This window comes from Xiphias gladius, chromosome 21 (assembly GCF_016859285.1).
Source record: "Xiphias gladius isolate SHS-SW01 ecotype Sanya breed wild chromosome 21, ASM1685928v1, whole genome shotgun sequence".
Classification (NCBI taxonomy): domain Eukaryota; kingdom Metazoa; phylum Chordata; class Actinopteri; order Istiophoriformes; family Xiphiidae; genus Xiphias; species Xiphias gladius.
This window is the reverse complement of record NC_053420.1, coordinates 2476029-2495552: the sequence shown is the minus strand read 5'-3', so window position 1 is coordinate 2495552 and position 19524 is coordinate 2476029. Positions and strand designations below refer to the sequence as shown.

The 19524-nt window shown below is 43.9% G+C and overlaps 1 protein-coding gene across 1 annotated transcript in view; it reads right to left on the bottom strand.

Moving 5' to 3' along the window:
- Window positions 1–19524, bottom strand: part of LOC120807162 (dedicator of cytokinesis protein 3-like) — a 117241-nt gene that overhangs the window by 81520 nt on the left and 16197 nt on the right. Inside the window, exon 4 of the mRNA XM_040158897.1 lies at window positions 5549–5604. Coding sequence (XP_040014831.1) covers window positions 5549–5604 — 56 coding nt within the window. The remainder of the gene's footprint in view (window positions 1–5548; window positions 5605–19524) is intronic.

Genomic DNA, 19524 nt, shown 5'->3' with positions numbered 1-19524 from the left:
TCCTGCCCTGCGCTTAATCAACCACGGGCTCAAACAGGAAAAAAACCACAACCTTTAAAGCTTCCTTGCTCATTCACAGTTGGCTACTTGACGGCGAAAGCCAAGCAGTCATTGATCTACTGACTCACCAGAAACGTAGCTCTGAATGTGTGGGTAAGTAACTCGGTTGCTAAACGGGGTATTTACAAAAGTTTTGAAAGACACAGCGTAGGAAAGAGAGATCTGCCAATTTGAAGCTAAACTTTCATTTACGATGAATAAAAAGACGAGGCTGAATTTTAGCATTTCTTAATGAAAGTGATACCAACGTGCCAGATTGTAGACTGGACAGTTCAGCACTTAATCGTACAAGTATATGTCCTGTTGGTCAAGTAAGAGTAGATAAGCTATGTCACGGTCACAAGTGGCTGCAACACGGTATTTACAAAACTGCATGAATGCATATAGATGGTTTTTTTTGTGGATATGAATAACTTTATTCAAAGAGGCACAACATGCGTTCAGGGAAAATGCCATGTGAAATTTTTAATTGTTACCTGAAATGGTTTCTGTTTTATTGTGTGACTTTATAGCTTTGTCCTACTTATATACTACTAGCTACTCATATGGTCACCACAAATAGACACTGTGATGAGACATGTTCCCGACTTATATCCCGCAGTTATGACGCATTTCCTGTGTTTTAGCAGCAGCTGGGGAGGAAAGATGAAGGGGAAAAAAAGAGAACAAGCGAGGAACACAACTAATGATGGAGGCAGGATGGACACAGAAGGAAGAGACGGGGGAAAGAAAGACATTATACAGGAAAACTGTGTCCTCAGGCCTGAGGGAAAATATGAACATTACCATGTGTTGAAGGAACGAATAATATAGAGAAGAATGTGTACAAAGTCTGTAAAAAATGGAAAAGTACTGCAGTACTTTCCCGTAGCAGTAGTGGCCCTGTACTTAAGTACAAGTAGAGGCACCTCAGAATTGTACTTTATGCGGTTTTTTTTTTCATTTTATGCTACTTCATACATCCACCCCACTAGATTTCAGAGGGAAATATTACTTAGAAATAGTAGTTTTTGCTTCACTATTTTTATTTGCCAGCTTTAGTTACTAGTTTCTCAAGTTACTTAAGACATACTGTATGAGGAGCTTGTAACATATGGAGCAGTGCTTCACTATCAAACTGTATAAGGTACCTGAAGTTGGCTACACATTGACAAATAACAGCATTAAGTAATAATATCCAAAAGTACAATGCATTATTTTTCATATAAACACTCTGAAGAGTGTTTCTGCATATTGAACATACTTTAAGTACATTTTGCTGATAATACATTTGTACTTTTACTTCAGTGACATCTTGACTGAAGGAATTTTACTTATAATGGGCAAACAATGCTATTCTGAATCCCTCTCCCACCACAGCAGGTCTGTGTGGACTTGAAACAAATAATAAATGAAAACCAAGCCTGTAGCGACGATGCATGTTTCTGTTACAGCTTTTTGACAAACACACACACACACACACACACACACACACTCTGACTCTCGCTCTCCCTCTGAAACCCACAAACACGGTGTCAGAGATGAGTACCATCAAACTCCGAGCACCGACATTACCTAGGGGTCAGATGCAGGACAGTCGACATTTGACCCGACTGATCTTAATGGGAGTTGAATGTCACGGCGCTGCACTGCGAAAACAGGTGCACGCGTTTACGCGCACATGGTGACGCTAAAATTGCCTCTTACAGTCTAACAGCTCTTTAAAAGGAAGCGGTGACAGTGAGGTCTCCATCTGTATGACGCGTTTGTCAGTTTCAATTGAGATTTTCAGATAGAATAAACTGACGCTTTCCTGCATCCTGCACATCTTTTACACAATCCTCACGTCTTAAAGATTTCTCTTTAATCTGTGTACTGGGTATAATAATTCTTTTTTTAAAGATTAACTTGTCTGCCTGTCAGTGTGTCTGTCTGCAGGATAATTTAAAAAAAATCTGAAAAAATCTTCAAAAGAAATGTGAGATTTTAATCAAATCTCTTTGTAACTCCTCCATTTGTCAGGACCTCGGTATTTAAAATCTCCTTTTTCCAAGTTCTTTTTGAACATGCTGTGGAGATCAGTTTAAAATATCCAGTGACCTGAGATTATAATAACTGGATTTAGATTTGATCAGAGAGCGGAGATGATTTGGCAGGTTTTTGCAGTGTTTTATTGATAAATAATGCGCAGTACAACTCCCTCGTATCGGCTGAAGAGGACCAGCCTATGATTTGTCAGAAACATTATCGGCAACTATCTTTTATAATTACTGTAACCAATTCTGTTACTGTTACACAGTTAGTTTTTAATCAGTGAAATGTGGAATAATATACTGTATTCACAAATATCAGAAATTAATGGATCACTACCAAAATCAGTCAGACTTCTGTTCCAGCACCAACAGTATCTGTCGCCCGAACAGAAGCTGCTGCTCCGCTCGGCTAAAATCCAGATTCTATAACCAGGACTTCGTCTGACAAATCCACCAGACGCATAAGAGAAAGACAACGGCTGTGCTCTGATTTCCGCTGTTTTTACCCGTAAAATGATCGGTCGGAGAGAAAGTTAGTGGCTCGTTCACGTCTGTGTCAGCTGCCGTGCGGTCCGTTGAACGGGCGGCGTAGACGGGCGTGCCAGCGGAGGGAAAGCCCGACCTCGCGCTCGCCAGGATATACAGGCGTCTCCCTCCTACGGAAAGTAGCTGAGGTTTGTCCAAAAAGCTGCTACATTTGTTGCTAAGTGCTTTTTTGAAGAAAAGTCACTAAGACGGTGTGAAAAGTCGGTAAATCTAGTGACAAAGGCGCCAATTCATTTTGAAGGAGCAATGACCAATGGGGAAACATCGGCCGATCGGTCACTCAGTCGTGGACATCCGCGTTTCTGGGGCTGGCCTTGTTGTTGCGGTCCAGCCAAAAAACGCGGGTAAAACACTGACCTCAGGTGATGGGGCTCACCGAAGCTTCTGATCTTCTCCCAGAGAGATAACGCTAAACTGACAGAAAGAACTTTGGCTGCCTGAGATGTGTGAGCTGTGTACACCTGGGTCGAGACATAACTCGGATTTCCTTTTGTCATTACTCGATGTGTGTGTTTTTGAAAAACGCCTTTCATACGCACGTGTTTATACAGCGTGTGGCTGCATCCTGTTGTCTGAGTCTGTGTGTGTCTTGCTGTCAGACTGAATGCAGAGTGTATATGTGTCTGAAGATTTATTTGTCTCCACGGGTGGGATCCTGAAGTGCGGGGGTTGTTGCTTTCTGATATTTATAAATGTCAGCTCTTAGAGTGTATTTATCCTGCAGAGCAGCAGACGGCTGGCAAAGCGTTTTTCACAACACCCCGACAACTCGACGCGGCGTTGAAACCGGAGGCTGCCGCACGTTGGAGTTTCCCCTGCATTTGCTGAGCAGTGCTGGCGAGGCCGGAACAACAAAGACTATTTAAAACCGATAAAACACTTTTTGCCACATGTTGCATTTTCAGATAAAGTGACGAGACTCACTGTAAACGAGACCCTGAAGACGACATCGTGACTACAAGTGTGTCTGGCTCCAGGGTCTGCTGGCTATTAAGATAATGTACATATGAACTGCAGTTAGAGTTTCAGGAAGAGTAACACCATGACTAACTCAAATACTCATTTTATTCAGCATTACATTAAGGTGTGAAGCGAGGAAAAACCTCTGAATGGAATCCAGCAGAAAACCACTTGGCGCTCCTACTACGCAGGCGTTCGTTCGTGTGTTGGCAGTGATTTGTCAGCTTCTAGTTCACTGCTTCCGCTACCTGTCGTTAGCAAACTCGGAAAGCTTTACCTCTGTTTGTTCCTCCCCCTCTGTGCTGTAAAGTTATTTGCTTGGTAAATAATCACCTCTGATGCAGCTCAGTTTTCCCCCCGACACACTGAGGACTGAGGACAGACGCACACACATACACGCACACACAACGCACATTTGTATATGACACTTTCAAACCCACTTGTTCAATGGTCCATAACTTTATTTGTCATCATGCACCAGCCTCCTCGAATCAGTAAAATACACTCAAAGTCTCTCCACTCGAAACTGTCTTTCTTTGCCCTAGAGGTCTACTTAAAACAGCAAAAGATTCACTAATTCCAATTAATTTACTCTCTGCCTTTAATTAAAAAACTCTTATGCAAATCGAGACACGCTATGTAACTCTGATTAATCTGAAGTTTGAAAAAAAAAAAAAAAGAAAGCTCTTCCAATCATTATGCAAATGTATTAAAATATGTACTCATGAACTTGGAAGGGAATCAGAAACAAGGGGCTCATACCTTATTTAGAGAGAACGGGCCTCAAAACAACTGATCTCAACAGAAAACGAGATTTCATCAAATTACTTCTAAAATGGCTTTAACTACAAGGAGAAGAAAAGGCGTCCCAGCACTGTGGAAAATAAAGTATACTCAAGGCTTGCATCATCCCAGATAGACGAGAGTGACTCAGTGCTGCAGTGGCTCAAAGACACCGATACACACTTTGAGTTCTTTCTCACGGCCCGACGTCGGCGAGAGTACACCGGAGAAAGATGACCAAAAAGACCCCGCGTCGGGCGGCCCGCAGGGGCCCGCGAGACGAAGCCCATGTGGATTCTTTCGGTTTCAAAGGCAGGAGGGAACTGAGTGATAACTCGATGAAAGGATCAACCACTAGGGGCACATTTGAGGCTGGATTTCAGGACTGGTAGTCAAATAATCACTGTGTGTGGGAGACACTCTGTCAGAGTAAACAGATAATTGACTTATCCACCCCCCCAGTCAGGTCAGCTATGGAGGCCTTTAGCTTTAGACGGTAATTTACACCAGTGTTACTCAACACACATGATGGTGTCGGTGCCTGTAACATGTTAACTATCATGTTGTCCGTCGCGGTTTGGTTAAATGGCATTCAGCTTCCTGTGTTTCAAAATATTCTTGAGTGGGACCATATTTTTGATACGATGTGATGTCCCAGCAGGCCATGGCCAGAGACTTTTAAGGGGATCTGTGGGGCAGCCACAGCTGTGTTGCATTTGGTTATTTTCAAGTCAAATTCCTCTTTCACCAAATTCTCTCACATATAACTGCTTAAACATACCATGCAGTATCAGGTCTTCTATTACTTTCTTAAAAGCCGAATTTGTGGCTGCTCACCTGCAGTCACTTCATCTCGATTTAAAACGGGTAATATTATGGTGCTGCTGAAATCCTTGTGATACAGTTAAGACAAAGGACGAAAGGTGGAAAGAGAAAGACGGAGGAGAATGAAGGTTTAGATGAGGAACAAGAGAAGAAGAAGAAGAGGAGGCTGCTGTAAAAGCATTTGTTGCAATTATGTGCAACATTGCTTTGGGCCCCCGACAAGGCTGTGAGCAGATTGAAGTACAATTCTGGAGTAAATGAAGATGTTAAATTGATCTAAATTGTGAAAATTATGGCCCCTGAGGTTACGTAGACAGCAACTTAAATTGTACTCGGTGTAGTGTTAGTGGCTGCAAACTCACCCTCGGTTGGTGACGATGGCTTTCTTCAAGTGAATGTAATTGGCTGGGAAAACTCCCTGGAGAGACGGAGACAGAAAAAAACAGTTAAGACAGGATCAAACCATCCTTTCTATCTTCCTGCATAATTCATTCGCACAGCGCCACCCAATTAAAAGGCCTAACATGACATTTCCCACCTTGGCAGGTGGTTTTTCAGACTACAAATGTCACAGTTTGTCTTTTCATGTGCAAAAAATGGCAAGTTTATATCATATTTACATTTAATGTATCATAGCACAAACAAAACCCTGCACTGTCACTAAATTCCAATCAGTGTTGTCAGTCTCAAAGGAGTAAAATAATTTTGATTTTGTGTATTCTGAGAGGTACTGCACCTTATTCTCACAGACAGTGTGTCTTAAACACTTCCCATTATGATATGTATATTAGAAAGTGTGACGGATCAATCCTTTCTGCTTTTCTCCCTGATGCCAGCACAGCATGAAGCTGGATAAGTGGCAGAAAATGGATGATGGATGGATGGATGATGGATGGATGATGGATGGATGCTCAGCCCGTTTCCATAAGCTTTTTTTCCTCATGACAGGGTTCTTAAGGAAAAGTCAGGTGAGCACCAAAGGCATTAGGATTCACCCTGTGGGGGCTACAAATGTCTGTACAAAATGCGACGGCAATTCATCCAATATTTGCCAAGATATTTCCAGAGTGACCTATTGACCATGGCCTCCCTGGAGCCACTCCGCCCAGGTGGCTGAAATGTAAGCAAGGCTGTTTTTACACATGTTTAATTCAATGCGAAGTAGGTGTAAACTGGGTTCATCCACCACTTCTGCCCAACCTGTAACACAGACAGACAGAACAAGTGGAAGTGTGTATGAGGATGGACACAACTGCCCTGTACAGCACCGCTACAAGACATGCGCTGTGTCTCAGAGGTGCACTGTTCAATAATTCAAGTAAGATGCTGTGAAGGTCATATTGGAAGCTGCTAGCGTGCTAGGCAGGTCGCTTCATTTGGTTTAATAGCACTGGATCGCCATAAACACTACAAACACTCACACTGCAGATGTAGTAGATATACAGAATGTCTGTTGCTGAGTGCCTAAAAAAATGTTCGTTCTCTGAAACCACGGATTTAAAGGGACAATACGTGACTTTAATCCAACAAACTGGTCAAAACTCACTTCTTTGATCTTGATTTCTGGGTAACTGGAGTTAGAAACAAATAGCAGGCGGAAAATGCCGCCCCAGAGTGAGTGCAGTCCGGTACCAATCAACTTCAGTGTTGCACAAGAGATTTTGTATATTTCGCACAGAATTATTGTTGTTAACTTCACTGTGAAATCATTTCATGGCTAATTAACAGCACCCTGCCCTTTCAGGCCCCAGTCAGTGTACTCAAAGGTCCCTGTGCAGAGGTTGGACTGTAGTGCTGTGGTTTAAGACGGCATTCTGATCCCCTGAACATCTGTCACTCTCACGTAAGTTATCTCCCAGTTTCTCATTGAAAATCCCTGGTCATATGTTTGTGTAAACTCTAGGTTTGCTCAGCTATGCTACTGTCAAATGAGCTCCTCTTCCCGTCATAACGTTGCAACACAACGGATGTGAGGCACTGTTTTCACCGCAGGTCTCCGACAAGCCAATCAGTGCCTCTGCAGCGTGTGTGGCCCCTGGTGTGTGGACCCCCTGGAACCCTGTGTAGCTCTGTGGCCTCCTTTACTATTCAAGGGTAAAAGTAAGCATCACTTTTTGCAGGGGTGCTTATCTCTATTTGAAATGGAACCATTTGCTCTAGGCCCTTCTACTTTATCTTTGCACACTGTGAATGCTAAACACAGTATTCTTTCTCATATGTAGCGGTATTTTGGTATTTTCTGTCATAAAATCTTTGAATATGAAACGACCAGGGAATAAATATGGAAATTGCCACTGCAGAAAAAGAAAAAGAAAAAAAAAAGTGGAATTAACCAAGTGTAGCTGGTGCAGCAGAAGTCTGCGGAGGGAAACCTTCACACTGGAGGGATTCCATTCACATTCCTATTCTCCGACATGATTCCGTGCGGAGAAGAAGAGCAGAGGCAGAGAGGAGGCGATCCATTTCAGGAGTGGACATGTGGGTCTGTTTGTGCTTGGTTGTTTGTTCATGTCTGAAAACGTCCTTCTGTACACTGCTGCACTCGAATTAGTGTGTGTGTGTGTACCTGTCTGTGTTTTAATACTCTATTTAAGCGTCGCCTCATTTGTCAGCCAGCCCGCATGCCGACGCAGAAACTGTACGTACGGTATGAGCTTCGCTGCCAGCATGTCTGTGTGTGTGTGTGTGTGTGTGTGTGTGTGTGTGTGCGCGCAGATGTACTGTATGTCCTCTCTGTACTCCGAAAACGTGGCCTCTGGCGGGCTGGAAAGAATGCCACCCTGCGCCTTCATGCATGATAACCCCCGCTGTCTTTTACGCAACGATTCAGCTGCTTCTCCTGTCGGCAGAGATGTATTCTGCTACGACTATCAAAAGACCTTTTAGGGTCAAACGCTGGATAATAAAACACGGGGGAGCACCCCCCTCTGCTCTGCAAGTGTAAGAGAGTAACTGTGGTTAGCCATGCATTGGACAGGAGCGCTTCAGAGGTGCCGGCCCTGCCTCCGGGCAGCTCGCTCATTACCTGTCTGCTCAGAGTCATAAACACAAAATGTGCTCTTCATGGTCAAACTGGCCTCACAGCTCTGATCCGTGGCTCTGCCTTTAAAACTCGCAGCACGGTGTATTTTTCTGTAATAAATCCATTTAACCGCTTGTTGAGACTAGAGAACAAACACAACTCTTTTACCGTGTAAAGCAGGAGGGGCCGTTTGCATGTTCCCCTCATGTCGCCTGGGTATTCTGGTTTCCTCTCGTTTTTACTCAAGCTTTTCACTTAAACAGAATTTTGAGGTACTTGTCAGTTTTATGCAACTTTTTACTCCTGTTTCACTACATGTCAGAGGGAAATATTGCAGTTTTTCCTCACCCGTTTATTTGGCAGTTGCTTACTAGTTACTTTGCAAATTAATTGCACAGATAAAACGGATGATCAGTTTCATTACTGTAGATTAAACTACCCGACACTGTGTAAAGTAGCTATATTTAGCTCCACCTTGTTTTCTAATTCCACATTAATGCAACAGTAACAATTATCCACAATTATACAATAATCACAGAAGCTGGTTTTCTGCATAATGAATACCTTATGTTTGATACTTCGAGTACACTTTGCTGATGATACCCCTGTATTTTTTAGTAAGATTTTGAAGGCAGGACTTTTACTTTTAAACATTTCCATCCTGTTGTGTTGCTAGTTGTACTTAAGTAAGAGGTCAACGTACTTCTTCCTCCAACAGCCGGGTGAATGTGAGACTCTTGATTTCACCTGCCTAAAAAGACAGGTTTTGCCCAGTGGTAAAGATTCCGCTCTCCAACCTTTGGTTTGGTTTCAAGAGTTAAGCCTGAATTTTCATGTCATTAAAGTCAGTGTGATTTAGCTAATTTGAACTCGTTTAATATTGGTTTTATTAAAAAGAGCAAGTAGATCACGCTAAATTCATACCTGGCCGGGAGACCCCCGCCCGCCTCTAAACCAGTAAAATGTGCTTTTTGGACAACAAATTAAAATTTAGCACAAGTGGAATTAACAACATTGATGATGGCTACTTTCCATTTTAGCTGAGCTTCTTCCAGGGCTCTGGTGTTGTGCATGCTCAACAGGAGGAGGAGCCCCAAGTAAACACACCTCTACAATAATGAACAGACCCGAACTGTGTCTTCCCCATTTTGATGTGATGATAAGCGAATATATAAAAGAGCAGTGTTGCTCTGATAAAAGAGAGACATCAGATACAGACCAGGTAGGATGACACACACACACACACACACACACACACACACACACACACACACACACACACACACGCACGCACGCACGCACGCACGCACGCACGCACACACACACACACACACACACACAGACACACAGACACACACATAGAGAGAGAGAGTACATCTTGTTCCTGTTTCTGCCTTGTTAGCTGTGGACGGTTGTTAACAGGTCAGTGCATTCAGAACACCACAGGCTCTCCTATGATGCTACCTGCCTCAAAGTGTGTGTGTGTGTGTGTGTGTGTGTGTGTGTGTGTGTGTGTGTGTGTGTGTGTGTGTGTGTGTGTGTGTGTGTGACGGACAGGGGACCATCCTAGTGTTGTGTTGTTCCTAGTTTAGCTGATGGTGTTGAAACACTGGCTCTCTTAAAAAGGTCATCATGTCACAGAGAAGGAGAGAAAGGAGGAGACAGAGACAAGAGATAAAAAAGAGAGAGAGAGAAAGGGACAAAAGCATAATAAAGGATACAGTGAAAACGAAAGTGAAGAAGAAAGGAACAGGGAGAAAACAAAAGAGGCACAAGGCAGCAGTAAAAATGGCAACCACCCACAAACAATACGGTCTTTCTCTGGACCAGGCAGCTGCAGATACTGCATGTCACCTTGTTTTGACCAGCGTTTTAAAGACCCTGCAGACGCCAAGCACAGTGTCACACGAGACAAGATGTATCTCAACAAAGAGTCAAAGAAAAAACAGGAAACAAAGAAACAGAAGAAACTGAGTTGGTTATCAGAGAAAGAGGGATGCACAGTAGAAAATCACAAAACTGTGGCAGATGATTATAATACAGAGACACATAATTACACACCATTGGCCCTTCCTTTCTATCCTCCCAACTCCCAACAGATGTTTACTGTTTATCAAAGACACATAACAGCCAATTGTTTGTTTCCCACAATTGTCCAGGACACAAATCCAAGCAAATCCAAATAATGGTTTATTATCCACCTTAATGGCCCAACCACTGCCGTGTGATAGGCTCCCATTGTCCATACAGTGTCTGTGTCTGATTGTGTGTAAATGTGCATTGGCTTATTCAAACAAAGTGGGCTTATATTCCCATTTATATGTCACGCAACGTCGACCTGTGTAAGAGAAAAGCCTGAGGACCTTATTTCCAGGATCGGTCAAGAGCCCAGATGGTCTTTGTGAAAAATAACGCAGAACTGACCCACTTCACTTCATTGACTGTCACTCGTGTATGACTCAGCCTTGCTTAAGTGCCTCCACCTCACTGGTCATTTGAATTGAGGATTGTCAAACTTCTGTGAGGTCCGGTACTAATGTGTAGCGTGTTAACATCAGCGATTTGTTGAAATGATGAACTATTTCGGCTCTTTGTGTTTGAGGTAAACAAACTTTGCATTTTGTTGGGAACAGTTGGAGGCAACGGACAAGATCCAGTTGTACGAGCAGATTTGTTTTTCTTCGGTACGAATGAAAATTATGAGCTTGCCTCTCTCAACAAGGGGTGGAGACCTGAAATCAACTAAAAGGATAATGACAGAGTAGAATAAACGTCACGTGAAATCAATTTTCTGACCACCACCTCGTCATCACGATGACTTGCCAACTTACTGAGAGGTTGGTAAATGTTTTTTTCTTTGTTCGAATTTAGTTTTTGAGGATTTCGTCTAGAGCTGGCCTACTAACTGTTACAGTCAAGTGGCTGTTAGGAAAATTCCCTTACTCCTGGAAGCTGCCTCAGAGTCTGTGCACGCCGGTGTACAGGTGGCAGTCTTTGAAGCTGCGGATTCACTGATGTGCAGCGGAAAACAGGTGGTTGAAACGAACAGACTTTTTTTTTTTTCTTTTTTTTTTTTTCTATTTTCATTTAACAGTGCGGTATCATAGTATGCGAGTAGTTCTACCATGAACTCCAGCTAAGGTCAATTACAGCAGTGAGCACAGGCAAATCCATTATGTTTAAATGACATTAGAGACAAGAAGCAGACAGCAGTCCTCTCTGACGTTTAATGTGGGTGTTCCTTTTCACTGCAGCTGTAAATTATTCAACATCCCACCATCTACAACGTTCAGTCCATCTGTCTTAATGGATAGTCTGACTCCTCTGACCTTCATGACAAAGCAGTTTGGACCGCTGCTCCTCCCTGTCTATCTCCATCTTTTCTTTTCTGCTCGCAGAACATTCAATCTCATGCAGTACCGACTATTAGCATTCAGTATTTGACACCTCAAGGCGGAAAAAAAAAAAAAAAAAAAGTGTTCTGAAAAACCAGTTAAAGCATAACCAAACATAAAATTCTCCAACCGACACTAGACTGATTTAATGATGACCAACTTCTTAAGGTGACCACCGGAGGGAAACTCTGGGAAGTCACAGGCCTCCAGATAAACAGACCGTGACTTGCTAATGTTTGCGTTTAATAAAATAGCAATATTTGCCTGATATCAGACTAACTTCATCCCTCAACTCTCTCTCCCCCTTCCATCTTTCTCTTTTAGACCACTTAATAATTGATGGCCACGGTAACCTTGCTGCTGACCAGTGGTGTAGAGGCTCTGAGTTATAAATAATTTAACTTTGCGTTTTTGGACACAGACAGGCCAACTAAAAAAGATGCCGATGTTGTACAGCGACTCCCCAGCTGTGAGAAATAGTTATTCTTTGTGCCCGTTTTAACCTTCAAACGGAGGGAATCAGGACTTTAACCAATGAATAAAAATAGTTCATGAAAACACTTCATCATGACTTGAGAGGTGGAATTTGTCAAATGCAACCTACGAGCTGTTGGAAGTAAAGGTTGCTTATAGGGTCAGATCATTGGCGCAGGCTGATCAAGACAGTTGTGATATGATTACCTATTAATTGTGAGAGACACTAAGTAGAGGTCGGGCTTGTACTAAGGTAAATATTTCGCTGCCGCCAGCAGCCGGTTAGTTTAGCTTAGCACAAAGTCTGGAAACAGCTAGCCTGGCTCTGGCCAAAGATAACCAAATCCGCCTGCCCGTACCTCTAGAGCTCAATAATTAACAGGTGATGGCTCCTTCGTTGTGTATAAAACCGAAAACCATTGTTCAGTGTTTAGCTGGGTTGTTTGCCAGACATTCTCCAGAAGAGACTCTAGGAAGTTTCTGGTCCTGGAGTCATGTTTTTACGCTTTGTGGTACATTTTAAACCAGGCATAACGTGTTGATTAGTGAGTTTAGTGAGGTGCTGGGACACAGATTTTGTTACCTTTGGACAGAGACAGGCTGGCTGTTGCCATTTTCCTTTCCAGTCTTTATGCTAAGCTAAGATAGCCGGCTGCTGGTTGTAGCCTTATATTTAACAGACGTGACAGTGGCATCCATCCTCTCATCTAACTCTTTGCCAGTAAAGTGAATAGCCGCCCCAATGTCAGACGACTCCTTTGATGCACACCACTGGAGCTGCACTTTGGTTATTTTGGTCAGCGCCTGATGGCATTTTCACCGTGGTTCCTAAAGGGTGTAAATGTGCTTAAGTGAAGTAAGGCAGCACGAAAAGCACGTATGCATGATTAGTCAACTTTGTCTACCTAAGGAAAATGTGCTGGAAAATGACATCTGGGGTATGAGTGGGGCTCTCAGTTTAACAGTTACAGATTTACTGTTCACGTATGACAGACGAGTCAAGTCAGCTTAATCTGAAGAGTGCGGGTCATTTCACCAAGCAGCCGAACCAAATCAAATCTCCACCAGATTATCTGTCTAAAAACAGACAGTTTCAGTCCCAGGACGGGGACAGATTCGACATAAATGCTGCCTTAGTTTGTCGAGGTGGCCTCAGTAAACCAGCAGTATCCCAGATTGGTCACAGTACGTCGACTCGGTGTTGATGCCAAATCAGACCTGGGTGGAACTGGGTTTAAAAACACACGGTGCTTGAAATGAACTCAGGTACTTAAGTACTGAAAGGGCTTGCGTATGATGTGAAGGTAGGACTGAGGTACTAAAAGCACTATTTAGTTCAGTAACAGGGGCATTGGCTGTCAAAGGAACAAAAAGTTACAGAACAGCATGAAGTGAGAGAGAGTCCTCGCTGATCCCTACCTATAAAGACAGTGGGCGGTGACCACTTAGTCATGGCAGGGAATTAAGGCCTTATCATATTAAAAAACACTTTAAAAATCGCCGTATTGAGTTCGAAGCACTTATGAACTCGTATGGAAGTCAGTAGAGCACACAGCTATCAAACACGGCACAAAAGTTCACGTGGAAGTTGAAAACATTAGCAGATCGGGTCATGCTTAATGTGTTGGTTTCACATTTCTGTGGCCCATTTAGCAAACTCATCTCAATACGATGTCGTGGCACCAGTGGGCGAGATGGATCTCTTGGCTCATCAGTTGTGAACACACACGGAGGTCGGCGTGTTGAGTGTTATATTTTTACATGACTACAATATTATTTTCTGTTCACTCCTCCTTTTTTTCAGATCAATCTGTTTCACTCACATGTTGTTGTGTTTTAACATGCATGGACAATAAAGCATCTTTCGATCCAAAGGTCAAAGATCATCAAACCCTTTTCCCATTCTCTCCTTTAAGCCCATTCTTCTTCCTCCTCTCCCAGATTTTTCGTATGACAATCATATGACAATCTCTGTCTTTGGCTTCCACTCCACTGGTCTCCGGTCACCCTGTTTTTCTTTACTGCTGTGCAGTAATTACACCCTCTTTCGTTTCACTCTTGCCTGCTGATGAGCCGTCGGTCATTGTATGTCACAAGCTTGGAGCATGAAAGAGAAGCTGCAGCTGCGCCTCGTTCTGCCGCCTTCTCGTCTACCGTGCTTTCTTCTCGCGTCTCGTCCCTCTACCGTCCTCGAGGAGTTTATCTTCGAACCCTGACCCTAACACTCCCATCTATTCCCCTCTGTTCTACTCCATCCTGAGCTCATCCTTTCGTTTTCCGCTCGGTTCATTGTCCTTGCTGGAAGGAAGAGAAAGGATTGTGCGATTCCCACATACAGCTCCGTGCAGGATCATAACGTACTCCGGTCTATAATTTCACACAGTGGGTCTGACTCGGCCTGGATGATAAAATAACAGTGATTACATCACAACTGCAGAACTGTACAACTTCATCTTTTGTTGGTGTTTGATTCTCAAACAATGAGGCTCTTTCCAAAAAGCCAGAGGAGGTGACATCCCCACTGCAACGAAATTGTGCTATTAGCTCCATAAATGCAGGAGCCATAATGAAGGTATAAATTTTCTGTTCTCTGTTTTAGTTTTCACCTCTTTGTCTCCCTCTCTCTCTCTCGCTACCTCTTTATTCAAGGCTGTTTTTGGAAGAGTGTTCTCATCCAGTCATACGTCAGAGTGATATGAACTGACAGCGATGTCCAAAATACACACACATGCTCTGTGTAATAAACAGACCTGCATCCTCCCTGCCGGACGTCACCAGGTTCTGGTAACAGTTTGGGCCGTTTCGACTCAAGCGTCTCTCTAAATGCCAGTCAAGACACTGTTTCGCTTCCGCTGTTGTAACTCGACTTTCTCCAGGTCAATGTTTTTACGGGCTCCTGTGTTTTTTCTATGGCAACATTACCTTGTGTATCTTTTTAGATATTTGTAAAGATTTGTACTGATGTATCAATTCCCATCAGTTCCACGTCGTGTTTTTTAAGCTTGTAGCTTTTGAATTTTTTAGTTTTGTGCTTTAACAGTACTTTCTTTCCTTCCCGTCCACTGCGTGTGTCAGTTGATCTGGGTGGTGAGCTGCTGCATAAAATAACCCTTTCAGGGATAAATAAAGTTGACCTGAACGCTGGCTCAGCCAAGCTATTCGCGGTGCCAGGAATATGCCCGTTGTCTCCAGTGAATGACATTAATGTCCCGTATCTGACGCGCTCCAGTGTAAACGATCAACTGCAAATCCCGCGTGCGTGTAGCCCGCCAGTTATCGCCACTCTGATGTGCACTCAGATTAGAAATCATCGCGGGTTAACGCATGAGGGGAACGGCTCATTCAGCCTCAGTCTGAACGGTCGCATTGAATTCAGGAACGTTTTACGTCGCTCCACTGTCCTGTGTGTCATAGATCATGACTCTCCTCTCTTTGGATTGATAGTATCTCAGGACTATTGCGACTAGTGTGAAAATGTGATTTCCAAGAATACAGTAGTTAAGAGAACACATGAATATTGCTGAATATAAGCATCATTCTGGACTATGTTTCGACCTCAGATCATTTTTTTGTGTGTGTGTGTTTATCTTTTGGAGACCGAGGGACTTCCGGCTCTGCAGTGTTGACATTTTTCTCATTGCTGGGTCAGGTCTCACTCAGAGCTCCACAACAGCTCTCCAAAACAGTCCAGCAGGAGAGTCTCTGTGCAGACACCAAATAGCTGCACGGAGACTCCCCTGCCGAATTCCATATGACACTAGACAGTGTCTGGTGTTGTTTTATATACCGCCGCACCAGTGTTTGTGTCTTCAATTTCAAACGCTAGATGTCAACAGTCTACAACCTTCTATTTTTTAATCTTTAGTTTGAATATTGTCCCTCTCAGTCAAATAATTGTAGGTAAACAACTTTGAGTTTGAATAAATCCTCTGTCCCTTACTAGATTACAAACACACACACACACACACACACACACTATCTAACGGCAGCTCACAGATCCCGGCAGAATTGGAGCAGTCTAAACCTTATTTGTATTGTGCCAGGTGTAATCTCCGCGCATTGTTCCCCGCGGAGAGAAGCCTTTTATGCCCGCTGCTTGTGGCTGTGATGAGGAGCTCGACATCCCAGTGTGATAAAACCCGACAACAGACGCACACCAACACACACTCGGATACATCTCCTCTTTATCTTGATCTTTTTTTGTTTTCAATAGTTTGCTTTCAGACGCCCAAACTGTGACACACAAGGATTTGAAGGGATTCGTAACTCTGACCCTTTACTCTCTAGCACTTCTAATGCTCTTCACAAGAGGACATCTGTAATATTGATACTAAAAGAAAACGTTAAGCTAAATGCACAGCATGCTAACGCTAAAGGCAAAGACCGCACACGTACAGAAACATACGGCAAAATCGGAACTCACACCCGTTGCATACAATCCAGTGCAATATAATAAAAAGGCAGCAACTACGGTGAAAACGTCCAGACTGACAGGATACGTCAGTGAGCTTTTTTTTTGGTCTCAATGACATTTTAACAGGCTTTATTTTGTCCATGCTGGACATGAACAGAGACCATCAAACGCCAGGTAGACAGACACTCTCGTTTCTTTACTTTCGGCCGTCAGGAGCAAGGGTGGAAATTGTGTGATGTTGATACAGAGCCACAAAGTCCACAGAGGGAGGAGGTACGGGTGGATGGATGGGACACCGAAATACGGGGCCGTACCACAGGAGACCGCTGTTCCTTCCATGTCTTCCTTCCAACAGTCGACCACTGTTCTCTTTTCACCACGACCACTGTCGTTTTTACCGTAACCACGGCGATGAACGTCCCCTAACCATGAAAAGGTCATTTTAACCCAAACCATGATGTTTCCCCTAAACCCGACCAAGTCAGTTTTGTGCCTAAACTTAACCAAACGTTAACCGTAGCCATGCTGTATGGCGTCACTGTGTCTGCTAATAAAAATGCACAAAAAAGTGGAATCCCAAAACCAGCCAACATCAACTGAAAACCTAGACTTTCCTATTCAAAAATATCACAGTGACCTACATTTGCACTCGAAACTCTTGTATAATAAGCGTCTGGTACGCACAGTGAGTTGAGCTGATATTTGATATGTTAATATCAGATTTTGGGTTTTGCAGAGGGCAGAATATGAGAGCAGCGAGCCAAACTGTGCTGATCCGTATTTTAATGGATAGATTAACCGTGACTAACACGCACGGTCCCAGAAGCCCCACTGACTGTGTGTATACGTACGCGCATGTGTGTGTTTGTGCTCTTTGTTACCGACGCTCTACCCTGATCTGGTCTAATCTCTGATGAAAGGTGACTGGACAGGTGGTCGCTTTCACTGAACCGAGCCGAGCACACACACATTCACCCGCACGGCATTTAGGCTGGACGTCAACGGGGAAGACGGATTGCGGTCGCTTCTTGCTGTGCACGTACGTGTGTGTGTGTGTGTGTGTTTGTTTACACCTGGTTTAGAGCAGTTGGCAGACAGGTGTGTATTCAGTTTGGCAGACTCGATCGACAGTCACCTCACACCCGAACGTAACGCCCTTCACTGCCCTGCCGACCTGACGCATCGGTGACGTCAGAGAGCCAGACACACACTCTTCACACACATTGTCTACAGGTAACCGCATGTATCTGGGCAGCCGGCCCTGCTGCTGCTTTTATTCTAAAGAGAAACTTATGCATTATGTCCAAAGGTCGGGGGGGGACTGATGAGAAACGTCAGTCAAGGGTCTTTAATTCAAAGCCGTGTTACTCTACAAGTTTGTTGTGCTTTCCCCTTCCGTGCATTTCACCCCAGACCAGGTCTGGAGACTGTGCTGGTCTTCCATCGTGTGAAGCCACCGTCTAGTTCCTTTTCTTCTAAAGTTCTGGGTCATTATCTGGTACTGTAGGACGCAGCCCGGACCAGCCAGTCCGTCTTCCTCTGTTACCCGTCGTTCTCTCTCCATTCTGACAGCAGTATGCGGTCCTACTTCCTGCAGTACGGCGTTGTCCCGATGACGCGTCGGAGGGTTTAGTTACACAGTTTGGTCCAGCGCTGCCTTTGGACAGGCAGAGAGTTTGTAGGTAACCAACAAAAGTCGGAGCACCTGTAGGAACTGTTTGCATTAACTTTCAAGGCTTCATTTACTTCTATTGCTTCAGAAAGGTTGTAAGTGAACCAATTTCTTCATCCCTAAAAAGGCCCGGTTCCATGAATTTAACATGACTTTTCAGTTTCTGGTGACCTACACTTGTGTTTATTTTTTTTTTTTTACTTGGCCAGTTTGCCGCTCTCTACCATTTGAGGTTTTCCACTGGACTCCACGTGCTGAAATTTCAATTAAAACTGTAAAAACGGGTATTTTTCTAAAACTTTTGTCGGGCAGTGTGCTTCAGTGAGTGCAGTGTGTGTTCTGACAAAAAGCAAAAACAAAACATCCGATCCACTACAAAGTGAGGTAGCACTTCGAAGAAAAAAAAAAAAGAACGGATGCATTACTTGCATTTAATCAACCCCAAACACAGAAGGCTTTTCTTGTTGACGTACGTTGGCGTCTCATGATTTCAGTCTATCCATCGTCTTTATTCGCTACACCTGTACAAGCTGATGCAATCCCACACAATCCAATGCGGTCCAACAGAACAGCTGCGCAATAAATCCTGTCTTTATGAAGCCTGGCATATTCAGTTTGAGTTGAAACTGTGTGAGACGTGTTGACTCTCTACGGTCAGTTATAAATCTGTAATCAGTGGTGGTGTTGTGCTGGACGGATTCCCGTGACTGTCTCACTGCCGAATGCACACAGCGCCGTACAGAACTGGCCGACTGGCGCCTCGAGAGACACTGCTCTCATTGACTGAAAGTGTGAGGTTCTCTGTAGTGCTGCTGGATTAAACCCGAGTCAGAGCGGGAAGGCATTTCCTGAGGGAGACATAGCGATTCGTTTCGACCAGTGAGCCTATTGTGGAGGAACCAGGTGATTAGGGCGGAACTAACCGGATTGGGCTGATGCCGCGCTGCTGGGAGAGAGAGGCGAAGGAAGAGACACGGCACACACATCCATATTTAGACGCACAATCGCACAACATGGCATGATTGGTTGGTTGTGTGCACACGTGACACAAGCACACAGACTTGCACCCGTCATACTGTACTTAACACACGTTCACAGATTGCGCTGGTAGCACTCGAATCACTGCGGCGGCAAAAAACTCGTGGAACCATCTTAAAGGAAAGTTCCAAGCGTGTTGCGGTTCGTCACTTCAGAGTATTCTACATTTTGGACCAGTGGACGATTTAAGACAAGGGAACGAACCTGACTGTTCTGGAGTTTGCTCCGCAAATACATTTTCCTAAACTTAAAAAAACTTAGGTCAGATCTCTTCACAATAATGACTATGGGACAGATCATGTTTGAGGTGTGCAACACGTGTC